This window comes from Apus apus, chromosome 4 (genome assembly GCF_020740795.1).
Source record: "Apus apus isolate bApuApu2 chromosome 4, bApuApu2.pri.cur, whole genome shotgun sequence".
Lineage (NCBI taxonomy): Eukaryota > Metazoa > Chordata > Aves > Apodiformes > Apodidae > Apus > Apus apus.
The window spans coordinates 102,933,265-102,949,470 of NC_067285.1; the positions used below are offsets into that span (position 1 = coordinate 102,933,265).

Sequence of the window (16,206 nt, forward strand, 5' to 3'; positions counted from 1 at the left end):
AGACTGGTAACAGTTGCATATATGTACTTTATAAAGCATTTCCTGCAACTTCTCTCTGCAAAAACTATCACTGGTATCTTTAAAAAAGGGATTTGGAGGTTTTAAAAACAAATATTTGTTTTCCTGGTTTACTGTATGGGATACTGGAACATTAGCACAAATTAACTGTTGAAATACTTTACACTGACCGCTTGGGGGCATCTTTTGATGTAGTTTAAAGGGCTGCAGTAGTTTGGAGTAATGTTTCTAGTCACTCATCACTGTTTCTACTCCATTTTGAGGAAATTAAATTTAAGATAAACCCCTTTGACTAAAAGGGGGAATACAAAGAGCATGTATCAAGCAGTAACCAAGGATTATAATACACTTTCTTTATTAATGAGTAATAGAATATTCTTCTGTGAAATGTCAACAGTTGTTTTGTGCAGATCCATAAAGAACACATTTCTGCAAACACAGGTTAACTTTATTGATAACAGCTTTTTATCAACACTCGTACTGTGCCTGTAGGGAAGATTATAGTTTTCCAAAGTGCACTTTTATAGATGTGTTTCTTTGTAGGGTTTATGGCTATTCATTTGATGGCTGATGTGTAAACTCTCAGCTGGTTTAATGTAAGTTGCTGTACAGTAGCAGTCTGATAAGTAACAAAGAAGTGTTAACTGAGATGGTATTTTGGCTTGCATTGAATCTGTTCAACTCTTAACAGAGCCATTTCAAGCATGGACTGGGTTTTATACTTCTCGGAGCACATTAAAGGGAATCGCAAGGAGGGCAAGTTCACTGCTTTATGCTGGAGAGTCCTTTTTTGCACAGTATGTCCAGAAACACCCAGCAAGTTCTATTTGCAAATGTAAAGCCTTAAAGCAACTTCAGAGCCTTAGATGGGCAGTTTCAGAGGTAAAGACTGATCTGGTTTTTAATTTGAATGAAAATGTTTATTGCCCAAAAGCAAAGCTTTGCTTAAGTATTTCAGCTAAAGTGTCCCAATGTTTCTTGTATGTTTTTAGAAATAACTCTCCCCTTTAGCAAGTCATAAGTAAACATAAAGCAATTTTTCAAAAAACTGTCTTGAAACATGACCTTAGCCCCTTAGCTATGCATTCAAGACACAGCTACTGGCAAATGTTTTCTTCAGCTGGTAAAAGGGTGTGTGGTTTTAAACTTTACATGTGAAATTCCTTTTCTTAATGTTAATTTTATTATTACCAAAATCGTTTTTAAAAATAAACAAAAACTGAAAGCTACTTATCTCTTCTAAACCTCTGCAAGTTACAAGAGGAAAGGCAGATGTGTTTATTCAAAGTTCAGCAGCTAAGTGAGCAGCCTCATGCCATTAACTATTTACAGGCCTCGGTCCTATTGCTGATAATAAATATTTTGTCAGCTAAGTTACTTACTAGATCTTAGTAGGAAATGCAAAACCTGTCTTGTTACAGGATTTTTGTTACATTCTTGGGTTTTGGTAACTTTTTTTTTTTCCTCAAAGTATGTAAATTTAGTAATTTCTAAATATTAAAAGAGAATTATGTGTGGAAGGAAGTCTGTGCATCTTGCCTTCGACCATTTCATTCTATATATAGCAATTTGGAATAGCAAAGCATGAATCTGTGAATATAGGTGTAATGCCTTATTATTTTAAGTTCTATTTCTGAAGGTTAGTGGACTGTGTTAATACAAATGCAAACCTGAAGTTGTCATCCTGCTGCATTGTGACCTTTCAAACTACTTTTAAATGTAAGGTCCAGCACCACGATGGTGTAACAGGCACAGAGTCTCCCAAGGTGAAGGACATGTACATTAATAACTTGATCTATGGAATGTTCAATGTAAAGAAGCTCATGGCTTCCATAATCTTTGACATGAACAATGTGAAGAAGAATGGAGAGGTCTATTCTTCTGCTTACAGTGAAGACTCAGGAATACCAGGTACTTTTTTAATGCAGCTTTTTTAGTTTTCAGGCTAACTTTTGAAAGCAATTGTGTTTTCCTTGAAAACAATCAATATATTATGTAGCATGTAAGTTCTATGAGCCACAGCTGGAAGATCCTGTTTGCCTTATGAGACCTGCTGGACCTGAGGCAAACTCAGATGAATGTATGAGCTTTCAGATCTCAAGCATCTGAAACCAGAACATTTAAACTGATGTTAGACCAAGCCCTGCCCCAGTGTATATATCAGTCCTGGCTCCCAGATTCAGACCTCAACTAAATAACGGAGGAGAGGAAGAGGTGCTGATCAGGGCAATTAGTAAACTAATTATGCGAAATAAGATTGCCTGGTAAGAAGCACAGTCACAGTTGAATGGTCTTGCCATAGTCCACTGCCAGCTTCTGTAAAAAGTACAAAGGAATTTTTAAGGAGTCTGTTCTAAAGATTACATTCGTTTTTATCTTTACTTTGGAAACTTTTAAAACTATCAGTTATAAGTAGTGCTGTAGGCTGTGCAACAGACCAATTTGGTTTTTTATGGGGTTGTTTTTAAATTAGGCTTCTCATTTGATCTTCTGTATAACAATTATAAAGTTAATACTGCATGGAAATGCGTTGTGGTAAGGTGCTTATTTTCACTAAATGCATTTACATTCAACTCAGTTGTCATTTTGTGAATACACAGTCTCTTTTTATTGGGTAAAAAATGGAAGAATATAGCAGAAGAGAAGATGAAGTACTGTAAATATTTTTCTTTTTTCAATAATGAAGTTCTACTGTGGGGTTTTATGTTAAAATTTAATAAGATGGTTGTTCCTAGGCACATCTCTCAAATATTTTTTAATATCACATTTTAAAAATACATACTTTTAGGGACTGATGGTTTTGCTTGTGTACATAAAGGTGATACCCACGTGGACCAGTGTATTGTTGTCTATAATCCACTGGCTTGGAACCTCACTACCTTTGTCACAGTTTCTGTCAGCAACGTGGCAATGAGTGTATATGATGAACTGGGACATTCTGTACCAGCACAGGTACTTCAACTTTGTTTCTTTCTGTTGCTTTTCTTTCATGTGTCATTTTTCACTGACTTGTTCCTACCTCCTGTCAAATTATGGAAAAACATAGTATTATAGTGAAAACAAGTATTAGTTTGAACTGAGTTGTTGTTTGGGTTTTTTACTTGCCTGATCTCTCAACTAAAATTTTTTTGTCTTAATGTTCAAAAGGGCTTCCTGCTCTTCTAGTGTGTTTGGTTTGTCCTTTGCACACCTGCTGTGTGTAACCTGGCACTTCTTATCTTGCTTTTCTTTCTATAAAAAGCACTGTTTCCAGCAAAGCCTTTTTGGTGGAAGATCTGCCCTACAATTGTCAGTCCTGTTTCTACAGTTGGCAGATTGCCTTGGGGAGGAGAAGAGATTTAAGAAATGTAGGTCTTATTTACAAGCCTAAAAGAAACTGAGGATAATCAGCTGCCAAATGACATATCATTTTATCATAGCTAAGCCCCAAGACAAGGCCAGCTCTTCCCTTGGAGAGAAGAAAGTGGCCTGAAGTGAAAGTTCCTGCTTTAGAGAGTGCGTCATCATCAATGACTTGATAAACCTGCAGGAATGCCTCCTGCACATAAGGTCTGAGGAGACTTAAGAGAGTTCCAGATGCTCCCCTCTTTCCCTGACATGCCAGATAGCTCAGCAAGTTCTGCCAGCTGGACAGAGTTTCTTTTATCTGTGACTTATGACTATCACCATGTATCAAGTCACATTGTAGTCAGGTAATGATACACAACAGCTATCTGCATTTACATGATGGTGTTGTAAGACCCTACTGCCTTTATCTGGAAGTCATCGGTCACTTGGGTTAGCATATAGTCATGCTTGCCTGCCAGCCACTTACCTCCCAGAAATCTCACCATCTTAATTACTTAAATACTTTAGCTTTGTGAGATACAAGGGGGGACTGACATGCATTTAAAGCATTTGTTTCAGGATTTAGGGTGTCCTGATTCCTTATTTGAAAAAGACAAATTTCTCTGTTCCTGAGTTGGTCCTTCCTTTTGAGAGAAAGAAATCTTCAGCTCTGAACCCTGATGTGAATGCGTGGCTGGGAGGAGCTGAGGTCTGGCAAGGGCTCTGCCTTCTTCTGCACCACATGTGAGAGATGTACAGTGAAGAGAGAAGAGGGGCATAGGCCCTGTTGGTACTATTCAGGTTGGGAGATCTGCTGTCTGAGTAACTGGACAGATGCCAGTCCACAGTGTGAACGTACAGACAATTTGCTTTAATATCTGGTTAGTCATGTTATCTGTATAGGATTCCTGTAGTCCCGTTATCTTCCCCCAAACCAAAAGTCAAACTATATTATATAACATCAATGGGTAGGATACACGTAACTGAAAGGTAAATAAAAACTGTTAAGGTATTTTGATATTTAGTAACACTGATGTCCTTTTTAATGTCCAAAGCATGTCACATGCTTCTAACTCCCTCTCTGTCTTGCTTAAGGTGAGGGCATGTCCGGGGGCTTCTTCCACTTGCCCCGAGTTTTCTCATAATTGCACTAGTCACCTGCCTTATGTTTCAGTGTCTTCAGTTATTTGACTAATTAGCTTAATTTATTACTATCTCTGCTCATATATCTTGATTTAAGATCTACAATTCCATGTTTATATTAAAATAAGATCTAGCTTTGTAATTTTATTAGTGACTCTCTTTCCTTCACAGAAAGTCTAAGCTTAATCCATGTTTGCCAAACTCCTAATTAAAGGCAGCACAGGTCTATATTATTATTGAGAATTATAAGAATGGCACGTTTAGAAACTTATTTTTAAAGTAGTAGTTAATTTTTGTAATTTAGGGCTTACACCACATGAAGATAGTAGCCTTGGTAATTAATTTTCTGTAATGAAGCATTGTTGTGTATGTTAACATACAGGTTCAAAGCTCAGTGGAGTCCCATTCTACCTATGATCTCTATATTCTAGTGGAAATAAGTGGTCTGAGCTACAGAAAATACCACATTAAACCCTTGCCTGGTAAGAAGTCTGCATCTATTGGAAGATCAGTCAAGTACAAGCGAAAAGACGTAACTCGTGCAGATCAGCAAAGTCCACAGTTTCTTCCTGTGGTTAACGACTGCTACCAGATCTTGTTTGACCTAAACACAAATCTAATGCACAGCATTACAGAGAGGTGAGATTGCCTGCTTTTTTGATAGTTTCAGATTCTGTAAAACCCTTCATAAAAATGAGTCCAAGGACTGTATCATGCATCTTAGTTCTGAGACTTAACTAACAAAATATCCTTTACACTTATTTTTTATCTTCAGTTCACATGTTCTTCTTACTACAAGAAACATCAACATTAGCCTAAGTGTGATTCTGTCCTGTTCCTGTCATGTTGTTGCCCTGTTTAACCATTTAATCCGTCTCAGATGACATATCACAGTATTCGCAGAATCGGAGAATGCTTTGGGTTGGAAAGGACCTTAAAGATCATCTAGTTCCAAGCCCTGCTGATAGGCAGGAACACCTCCAACTAGACCAGGCTGCGGTAAGCCCCAGTAGAAAACTAGGAGGGTGATGAAGGTTTGTTTGTATTTGAATAGGTAAGCACATACACTAGTTTATACAATAAGCCTTAAGTGATAAAGCAAGAGCTTTCTTTTACTCATCAGCAGTGTTTTGCTAGTGCTATATCACTGTTTCTATGGTAGGAATTTACAAAACTTTTTAAAAGGAAACATTTAACTAAGGAAATTCTATTTAATCAGACAAATAAAATGGAAGAACAATCTCAATCCAGGTGAGAGTTGGAGTTTGCAGATTGTCTTTCTCAGCTGATGTGAATTGGCCAAATTCCTCAGCTTCAGTGGAGCTGTACTGCTTTTTGCCTGCTCAGGATTCAAATTCTCAGCTATGTGCTGATGAAAGATTTGAACCCTTTGGCACTGGCTTAGTGACTACTAGACCTCTTCACCTTTGTTGTTTTTGTTCATAATTCTGCCTCCTAGAGCAAGATCCTGTTGTCCACTGTAGTTAAAATCGGCTTTAAAAGTAGAGATGCTCTTTAATTAAGAGCCCTGAAGTACTTTCTCTAAGTGTTTCCAGATCCTAACAGTTCCCGGCTTCCGTGAGGAATATAACAAGATGAGGAAGAACAAAAATCTGAATTCAAATCCAGTTTTTCTCCATGCTGTTCTTGCAGGCAGAAAGAACTGGAATTCAGCATATAGGAGAAATGGGATATTCACTTTGTTCACAAGCCTTCAGTAAAGGCCAGAATTTTTGAGTATCAGGAAGTTTGCTGTGGGGTAATGGGAAAGAGCAGGGTGTCAGATCAGAATGAGAGGAAGGGTGAAAACAACGGGGATCTTCAACTATGAAACCTTGTTTAGTTTAGCTGCAACAGTTAGAACTTCTGGATTCTGTCCCTGCACTGGAAATATCCTAAAAGAGAAGCAATAGATAAGACTTAGATATTTTTTGCTCCTCCGTCATTACAGTTTGTAGGTCACTGCAATAACACTAGCTAAAAGGGTTGGCAGTTTAAATGGCAGACTAAGTGGCTTTTCCTGTTTTGCCAGCAAGGTTCCAAAAGAGGAGCAGAACAGTTAGCTAAGGGCAATAGCATCTTACATTACCTTCATGTGACTTTCCAAAGACTGTGATACAGGGTTGTGAATAGCTAAACTGGAAGCTCCAGGGGAGAAAGGAACAGACAAGTAGGTATATTTTGCTGTCCTGTTGCTATTATGTTCGTTGCCAGTATTAAATATAAAAATTTGCATCATGGTGGTTTACCTAGCTACAAAGTCAGTTAAATTAATCTGATTATTCATTTATATGGTACTATGTACCTCATTTTTGTGCAGTGGGTAGCTTTTGATCCTGTAGCAGCTCTCACATCAAAACAATGAGCTAATGGGAGCGTTGTTTCTGTCTTACAATGTTTCTATTTTGCAAAAGTGTAAAATGACATAGAAACTCCATTTATGTACACACTGACAGATGTCTTGACAGGAGGCACTTTAATTCTCTGCTGTCTTCATTTCCTAAATCTTATAAAATCAGTTATTCACTTGAAAGTAACAGACTTATTGATTTTTTTTTTTTCTTACATTCGTGGCTTCATTTCTGTTGCAGTTCAGCTTTGCATCTGTTCTGAACAAAATGTGTTTGAAAGTAATACACTTTTTTCCTCTTCTGTGGTTTCACAGGGAGACTAACCAGACTGTGCAGATGACCCAGGAGTTCCTGGAGTACCATGTGAATGGAGATGTGAAGAAAGGACCCATTTCAGATAACTACTTATTTGCTCCAAATTCTTCAGCTGTACCAGTATCAAAAGCAGTGGGATTGGAAGTGGTTTTTGGATATTTGATGACCGAGATACGTCAGTATTTCTACAGGTACAACACCTTTACTAATTCTGTCTAGTTAATTTGGAACAGTGAGCTCTGTGTACTGTTTAGGGTTTAGACAAAAGAACTAGCATCCATCAATACATGTAGTGCTGAGGAAACACCTCCTTTAGATAGACATATTGCTGCAGAGAGGGAGGTGAAAATTTTTCAGAGTTCTCTTCTGTGATGTGCTTTATGGTGCAGCTTCTGTTGGGATCCTGGTTCCATAGAATTAAATGAAAATTGCAGCTAGCATCTTTCATGGGTGGACTTTGGATATAATGGTTCATTTTTAAAACTGTTAACTCCACTCTCGTGAGAGCACACCTGGAGTACTGTGTCCAGTCCTGGAGCCCCAGCACAGCAAAGACATGGAGCGAGTCCAGAGCAGGGCCATGAAGATGATGAGGGCTGGAGCACCTCTCCTGTGGAGACAGACTGAGCGAGTTCTCAGCCTGGAGAAGAGAAGGCTCTGAGGAGACCTCATGGCAGCCTTCCAGTACCTGATGGGGCTACAGGAAAGTTAGGGAGGGACTGTTTACAAGGGGTAATTGCCAGTGGGTAGATTTAGGCTAGACAGTAGGACTAAATTCTTCACTGTGAGGTGAGACACTCGAACAGGTTGCCCAGGGAAGTTGTGGATTCCCCATCCCTGGAAGTGTTCAGGGCCAGGCTGGATGAGGCCCTGAGCAATCTGGTCTAGTGGGAGGTGTCCCCACCTATGCAAGGGGGTTGAAGCTAAATGATCTTTAAGGTCCCTTCCAATCCAAACCATTCTATGATTCTGTGATCTTCATTATAAGCAAACTATAGAAAGGAGAAATTAATCCTACACAAGGACACTGCCCCCTGACGAACTAGGTACTTTTCTGTTTAAAAAAAAAATACGAGTCTACAATGCACCCTATTTTAAATCTGGGGTTTTTTTGGTACCTTTTTCTTTACATGGCATTGTACAGGATTGTAATTGAGAAGGACCTTTGGAAAACAGTGGAATTCTTCCATCATAATTAATGTCACCCAGACTGAAAAAATACATGTATTCTGTAGAATGTAAATGTGTTGCTTAGGGAGTAGTAATTGTTTTAATTTTTTTTGCTAATTTTAAGAAAAACAAATCCTTTCTAATCAAATGAAGAGTCCTTTTTATACTTGCAGTACTAAAGAAAATTGTAAGATATAATTTACTCCAGCTGAATATCTGTACATTTGAAAATTCAACTGAAATTAAAAATAATTGTACATGTGCATGGAATATTTAGAAAACAAGCAAGAAATTTGTCTGTGTGTAGGATGACATCCTGTATGATTTACAAGTGTTGACATAACTGATCAAGTGCTTGACTTTATAAACTCTGTGTATCTTTCCTCTCATTTTTACAGCAATGTTAGTGCACAGGAATACACACATGCAGTATATACGAGGGTGTTTGCAGTACCCGAAGGCTATGATGGAAAGCTGCTTTGCCACAGGATAGAGCAAGAATACAGAGTTGGGCCTTTGGAATTGAATCATGAAGCAATTTTGAGAACAAGCACAAATTTGAACACCAGACAGCTGCTCTACACTGACAACAATGGATATCAGATTCAGAAAAGACCATTCAGGGCATATGTGAATAACACAGTGGCTCGGGTAGGCACAGAGGTGTAATCCAAAGTCAGCTGTGCCTTATCTTCATTCACCATTACTGTTTCTTAAGTTAATATTCTCACTGCATGATTTACTGTGTGTTTTCAGAACTATTATCCCATGGTCCAGACTGCCTACATTGAAGATGATACCACAAGGCTGATGCTGCTTGCAGAAAGAGCTCATGGTGTCTCAAGTCAAGGCAATGGACAAGTGGAGGTAATGTATACATTATTTTTTTTCTAAGAGAGCATAATTTCATGGCTGCTGATAATACAAGTAAAGCATGATGGCTGATTACTGTTGTGACATTTACCTCCCCAATAAAGGTGATGCTTCACAGGAGACTATGGAACAACCTTCAGTGGGACGTGAATTACAATCTCACTTTGAATGACTCCTCAGTGGTTCACCCTGTGATTTGGCTTATTTTGGGAACCAAGGCTGTCACCAATAATTTGTATAGGACAAGTGGAATGGCATTAGAACACAGGCCAGTAGTAATGTTTGGAGCATTATCAGGTAACTCCTTCCATCTCCTGTGCTATCTTAACATCTCAATGGCTTATTTATTTTGCTCTGATTTATGCTGTTAAGTTTGTAAATGCAGACTTCAAGCCTCCTGTGTGGCAAAGTTAGTATTCAATGAGTTAGGAGGCAGATTTAGAGTATGCTAATGACTTTGCATTAATTTCAAACATGGAAGTTGTCCAAGTGTATGAAATGTTTCTCTTGTTATGTAATTATTGCTACTTTCAGAGGAGAATAAGTTTTAAAGCATCTAATGAGGACGAAAAGTCCACACAGGGAATTGTTGCAAAGTAGCTGGCACACCATATATCAACTTCCTGGATGCTGAGTCCATAATGACTGTTTTATAGTAATTCTTTTAAAAATATTTGTTTGACTTACTAACTGAAACTGAAGCCTGGTAGTGGAATTGCAAATTCAAGCTGCAGTGAAATTTGCTTTATGGAAAGCTCTAATATACTTCTCCAACAGTTAAAATCATGCTGCTTTCTGCTTTGCATCTCAGAAGGCCTTGGAGAAGAAAGCGTAGTCTCTGCTTTGCATCTGCCTTGGCATAAAAAGGAAATATCTCTTTTCCTTTCAATAATACCCTTGCCAAGCTTCTGTGTGTGATGGATGTTTGATGGTTGCTTTGTTTCACTTTGCATGGAGGATATAAACCAAAGCTACGGAGACAACTTCAGCAGAATTCAGTCCACGATTCACCTGTAACTGTCCCACCTAATCTTCATCTTCAGACTCTGAGCATTCCAGGGTGGAGATACAGCTCTAATCATACAGAGCAGATCAACAATGTCCGTATGGGTAGGTGCTTTCAAAAGGGTGGCTGGATGTCACACTTAGAGAAGCTGGCTTTCTTTTCTTTCTGTCTTCTATGGCTACTACTTTTATTTATTCAAAGTGATAAATTCCTCTATCAGGAAAGTTAATTGTGCTGTATGATTGCTCTATTCAAATAGTGAAATATTTCTCCTGCATGAGTTTGTCTTGCCTGTTGGCGTCATTCCTGTCAACAGTGGGAGCTGGGTATTTCTTGCTGTTACTCTTAACTACATTTAAAAATTATGAGAGTGTAAAGCTAAAAAAAACCAAAACAAAACCAAAACAAACACAAAAACAAAAACCAAATTTGAAAAATGTGTTTCATTTTTAAAGTAAGAAAATGTTTGCACTTTGTTTTCTCTTAAAGGTAAACAGAAGCAAGGTGATGCAGACTTCAGTCGTGTCCTGTTGAGAATTAGGCACTTGTATGAAGTTGGAGAGGATCCTGTGTTGTCTCAACCTGTGATGGTAAATCTGAAGGTAAATTTAATTCTGGTTCTGGAATGAAATATCCTGTGTGCTAGAGACTTCACAAGAGGTGAATACAAAAATTCTGGTATAACTTTATGTCAGAGGGAAGCTGGTCTTATTTTTACTGGTCTTTGCAACAGATAAGCCATTACTTCAGATGAAGTAGGCACAGGCACATCATGAAGACCTGCATAAATATCTGTAGGACTGGTTCTGTTGAGCTCTTGGTTGTGTAACACTTCCTGCAGTACCTTAACCAGTGCAGAGAGTGGGAGTCAGTTTTGCTGTTTCTTTAGTTATTGCAGGTTGTATCTATAGTTAAGGAAATGGACAGGATTAAAAGAAACATTTTTTTTTTTCCCTCTATGAGTTATTTCTGCAAGTTATAGAATCACAGAACGGTTTGGTTTGGAAGATCATCTAGTTGCAACCTCCCATTAGACCAGTTGATCCAAGCCCCATCCAACCTGGCCTTTAACACATTAAAGGGGCATCCACAGCTTACCTGCTCAACCTGTGCCAGTGTCTCACCACCCTCACTGTGAAGAATTTCTTGCTAATGTCTGAAATTTCTTCCTAATGTCTAAATTCTTGAAACTTTGGTCACTTCCATCCTGTACTGTGCATTTTCATTTTCTTGTTTATTTGCTCTTTCATATAAAGTATATTATTTTATAATACAAGGCAGTAATTTATGTTTTTTAAGTTGAAATTTTGATTGTGATTACAGAAACACAGGGAACAAGGTGTGGAGGTCTCTGTTTTGTTTTTAAAAGTGCAGTGTGAATTTCGGCACTTGAATGGAAAGAGTAGTAGGCTCTGAGCTTTGCTAGAACAGAGAGGACACTCTCAGCACCATCTTAGTTTGAAGCCTGTTGAATCTGTATTTGCCCTTATGTTGCAAGACCTAGCAGACTTTTAGTCTATTGCTTTGCTTAAAAGATCAATATGAAAGTTCTACTTTGGTCTAACTGTGTGCTAGATCAGTGAGTATGATGCTATTTTCAATAAACTGTGGTTTGATTCCTTGTGTTTTCTTTGATCACAGTCTTTGCTAAGGGGATTAGGATCACTGATGCTGGTAGAAGAACGATCCCTCACAGGCACCTGGGACGTAAACACGTTGAACCGGTGGAAATGGAAGACTGCACAGTATCCAAGCAAAGGTAAGTGGAATAAGGTGGTTGCTGTCTGTGTTGTTGCTGAATGTTGAGGCTTGCTGAACAGTCTAATTAAAAATATAAAAATATGTGCAAGATTAAAAATGTGTAATTCTTCTATATGACAGACCTACTGTCCAGCAGAGCCTGCAAGCAGTTTTGCCTTAGAAGTGTTAAACAGCTTGAAATCTTTTCTGGAGTTCTCTTTGTCCAAGTAGAAATTACTACTTGATGAGTCTATGCTTGTGACACAGATTCATTTTGGTAGATACTGATGAGTAGTGTTAAGCTAAGCTTAAGCCTGTGCTGTAGAAAAGCAGCTGCAGTGAAAAACCCCCACTGTAATCAGCTTAAAGGCCTGTGTGGCTGTGATTCAAGTTGGGGCTGGCACTCAGTTCAAATGCTGTGGGTAACCTCATTTCATTTCTCATTTGAGTGAGTTGCTTGAACATTGTCCTTTTTGTCACTTACCTCCATCCATGTGTATTGTAAAAAGCTTGCAGAGGTTTTGGGCTGGGCTACATGGGGCTTAGAGCTCTGCTTGACCTGCAGCTAGGAACTTGTGTGCTGTTCACTTATGATGAAAAAAAGGTGTATGAGTGGGGAGTCGTTTACATTTTCTGTGTGAGTCTATGTGTGAAAACTATTGTTGGATTGTTGTATATTTTAATATTATGAGTGGGTGCATCGTAGGCTCCATACTATTTATAGCTTTAAGGAGGAGAATCTTATAAAATACCAGCTTTCAAGGAGTTAAAACTCCAGATAGAGTGATATGTACATTTGAGTATAACTTCAATAACTTACCATCATTTTTGTGTTTTACAGAATTCTCCAACAGTACAGAGACCTCAAAAAACTATATAGTAACTGTTCACCCAATGGAAATAAGGACTTTCTTTGTATACTTTCAAGGTCAATAAAGATTGAAATTGCATTTCAGGAGTGAGTATGCAATTGCTTCCAATTTATGTTTCAAGACACGAGTGATGATCTTGAAAAACGTTCTACTGCTATTAATGAAAGGAATAGTAATTTTGGAATAAACTCTAAATTTAATGGAACTGTTGGCCTGAGTTGTGGGTATTTTTGTTTGTTAATTATTTACAACTCATTTTTTTTCTGAAACATGTTAAATTCAAAAGTACAGAAATGACCTTGGTGTTGCAGTGCAAGCATATTGAAAATTTTCATGCTTGTGGGTGGTTTTAAAGTGATTGCTTCTATGACACTTAACTGTGAAGACTGACCAAGTCATATTAGTCCTACAGTCTTGACTTACCTTTCTCATTAGTGATGATCTCAAGGGTCTTTTCTTAGGGTTAGAGGAGATGACTTCCAAATCACAGAATAGTAGTTTGCCAAATGATATTATGTTTCTGCATGTAAGTATGTATGCCTGTCATGTTTCAGCTACTGTCTTTTGGGCAACAACTGCAAAGTTTCTGCTTAAATGTGAACTGAAATGGAATGTACTGTTTGTATGCCTTTTCACTGAGTTCATTTAAATTGTGCCTCATGAGGTTCTGATCTGATTGGCTTTGCTTCATAGTATCTCAGTCCTGGATGTTCAGTCTCCTGTTCTGGGTAAACTGGAGCTACACAGAAGGTGTATTGTCACATGGCTGGTAACTAACTCATTACATTAGCTGAAGCAGGAACATTCTTATGACACTGAACTTTCATGCTTCTTAGGCTCAAAGGACATGCTTCTTAGGCTCAAAGGCACAGTGGTAGCAGGAAATTCATTAGCATCAAGTTGAAGTTAACTATGGAAGACTGTGTTTAGGGTTAAACTGACAATAAATGCAAATTCTGAGCAGATCTGATTCAGCAGCAGCAGTAAGAAAATTTGACAGCAGATAGTTTTCCTAATAGCTGTTACATATTTATGTCCAAAAGAAAAGTTGCTTTTTTGTTTTTCTTCTTAGCTCTCGATATGGAGCTGTAAAATCTGATTCTCTTCATATACCATTGGGCATCTCTACCTATGTTACTCACCATAAAAATGCACATAGCCGAGAGGAGAATCAAGTCACTTCACTGCAGTGGTAATGAAGAATTATGCTTGGTGCAACACTTTACAAAACTGTATTTCTGGCTAGTGAAATGTAAAACTGAAGGAGGTAATGTATAGATTTAAAAGAGGAAAATAGGTGCCTTTTCAGTCAGTTAATAATTCCAAATCTAGAATCATGTAAAATGACATTTCACTGTGGCAATTGTTCCAATTTACATAGGCTGCTCAGCAATAATTTCCTCCATATGGAGACACTGTTAAAGAACAAAGGGAGCAGTGAAAAGGACTCTCCCAGAATAGCTATTCTGAAGTAATTATGCTGGAAGAGCTGAGCTGGTGGTCAGTTTTTCTGTGTAGACAGCCTGTGTATACTAACTGGTTGCATCTCATGAAAACCATGCAGAAAATGCCACATTCAGTTAGTGGATGAAGAAAGGTTGTTTCATATTTTCTATTGGCTATTTTTCATACCTGGCTATAAATATTTAGTGATGTGCCAATCTAACCTGCTCTGCTACAGTGAAAGCCATTTTCCTGCAACATTAAGCCTAAAGGGGAAGCATATAGCACTGTGACTAGGATGCAGTAAAGCATGATGGCAGGTTTTTTTGTGTCTTGTTTTGTGTATGTATTTGGGAAATGAAATGTGTTCAGCTAAGTAATTTTCATTGCTGGTACATGTTTTCTCATTCCCTTCTTGGTTGTACCATGTAGTATAATGGGTAGGTTATACAGTGGTATGATTACAATTAATATTTTTGTGAATGAAGTGGTTTTCACTAATACATGTGCTGGTAACAGCAAGTCACATTGGTAGATTATAAAAACTGAAATATATCTTCAGTGAGCAACTGCATGGTCCGTCCCAGCTGAGCAGTAAAGCATCCTACAGCTGCTAACTTGGAGCACTGCTTTCCCCGGTGTCAGGTTAATAGATTTCTAGTAGGCTGAGTTAGAACAAATCCTCAAAAGCCTGTGTGCAGGATAGTATGAGCAGGATTCCTCCTTACCAGCTGGTCTGTCTGTTGGGAGGTTTTCTACTTCAATTTGTGGAGACTTTCTGATTTAAAAGGGGGAACAAACAAAAAATACACACACACACACACACCAAAAAAAAAAACAACCCCAGAATATTTTATTATTTTATCTGGAGTTATTTCAGTGCAATTGACCATCAGGGAATAATTTGCCAGAGTAAAATCTTGTCTTGCACCAGAGGCATCCAAGACTGGTCTTAAAAACACATGGCATTCCTGCTAGAAGATGTCATTGCATATTTTATATGTTCTTTTTCCTGAGAAATCTCAGCCCAAGCAAATGGAAGCCTGTAGGCATTCAAATCTCTGTAGACGGACCTGTTTAGCAATCATCCTTTTTCTGTATCAAGATAGGGAAAAGAAGTATTGTGGTGCTCTATCAAGACCCAGTAGAAATTGGGCCACTCTGTACTTAAATACTGCTTCAAACCGTACATCAGACAGAACACACAAAAGAAGAGAGGGTGAATGTGATGGTGTAAGCATAGGGAAAAAGTCATGCATGCATGCATGCAGTATGTTTGTGCTATGGTAAATAAGCTTTGTTTTTAATTTTGGTTGAATTTAAGGAAGTAACAGTTATGGTGGAAGAGCTAGGCAGAGATAGCAGAGCATATGTGGGTGTTGGGGAAGGAGAGGATGCAACAAGCAGTCAGAGTGAAACTGATACAAGAATTCTGAAGTGCAGAATCATCTGGTAACAGCTTACTTTGTCTAAAGCTCCAGGCTGCAGACCATCCAAGATGCTGCTGTTCTGGGTCTTGTGGCAGATCAGTTTATTGTGCCTGGAAAGCCAGATTATATTTGTTCCATTATTCTATGTAATTTTAAGTCCTGTTTGTCTCCAGGGACAAAGGGTGGCTCTCAGTAAATCGTGTTTTACCATCTCCTTTTCCAGTGCCAAAGGCCACTCCTTCGTGTTCTGTGATTCTGTGTTTTTCTCTGTTGGCTGTAGGATCTTCTGTCTCTAGCACTGTAGTATCACACAGCATCTGATACAGCTTGGGTTGTAAAAACATGAGCCTTCCTTGCCAAGTTAGAAAGAAACTACTTCCAGCCACTGAAGATGCCAGGTGTTGCCCCTGCTTGTGTACTATATCAAATACTTCTAGTTACATCAACATTGCTGAAATGTAGATACATGGCATATGGCATATTTGTTTTGTCAGTCCATTAGTCCTGAGGAGTTGTTT

The 16,206-nt window shown here is 38.3% G+C and overlaps 1 protein-coding gene across 1 annotated transcript in view; it reads left to right on the forward strand.

Moving 5' to 3' along the window:
• Positions 1–13,020, forward strand: part of MAN2B2 (mannosidase alpha class 2B member 2) — a 30,587-nt gene extending 17,567 nt beyond the window's left edge. The window contains exons 8-19 of the mRNA XM_051619036.1: positions 710–900; positions 1,743–1,929; positions 2,837–2,970; positions 4,871–5,127; positions 7,154–7,345; positions 8,723–8,975; positions 9,081–9,191; positions 9,302–9,494; positions 10,155–10,307; positions 10,693–10,805; positions 11,845–11,962; positions 12,785–13,020. Coding sequence (XP_051474996.1) covers positions 710–900; positions 1,743–1,929; positions 2,837–2,970; positions 4,871–5,127; positions 7,154–7,345; positions 8,723–8,975; positions 9,081–9,191; positions 9,302–9,494; positions 10,155–10,307; positions 10,693–10,805; positions 11,845–11,962; positions 12,785–12,879 — 1,997 coding nt within the window. The 3' untranslated portion in view covers positions 12,880–13,020. The remainder of the gene's footprint in view (positions 1–709; positions 901–1,742; positions 1,930–2,836; positions 2,971–4,870; positions 5,128–7,153; positions 7,346–8,722; positions 8,976–9,080; positions 9,192–9,301; positions 9,495–10,154; positions 10,308–10,692; positions 10,806–11,844; positions 11,963–12,784) is intronic.
• Positions 13,021–16,206: the final 3,186 nt, after the last annotated feature.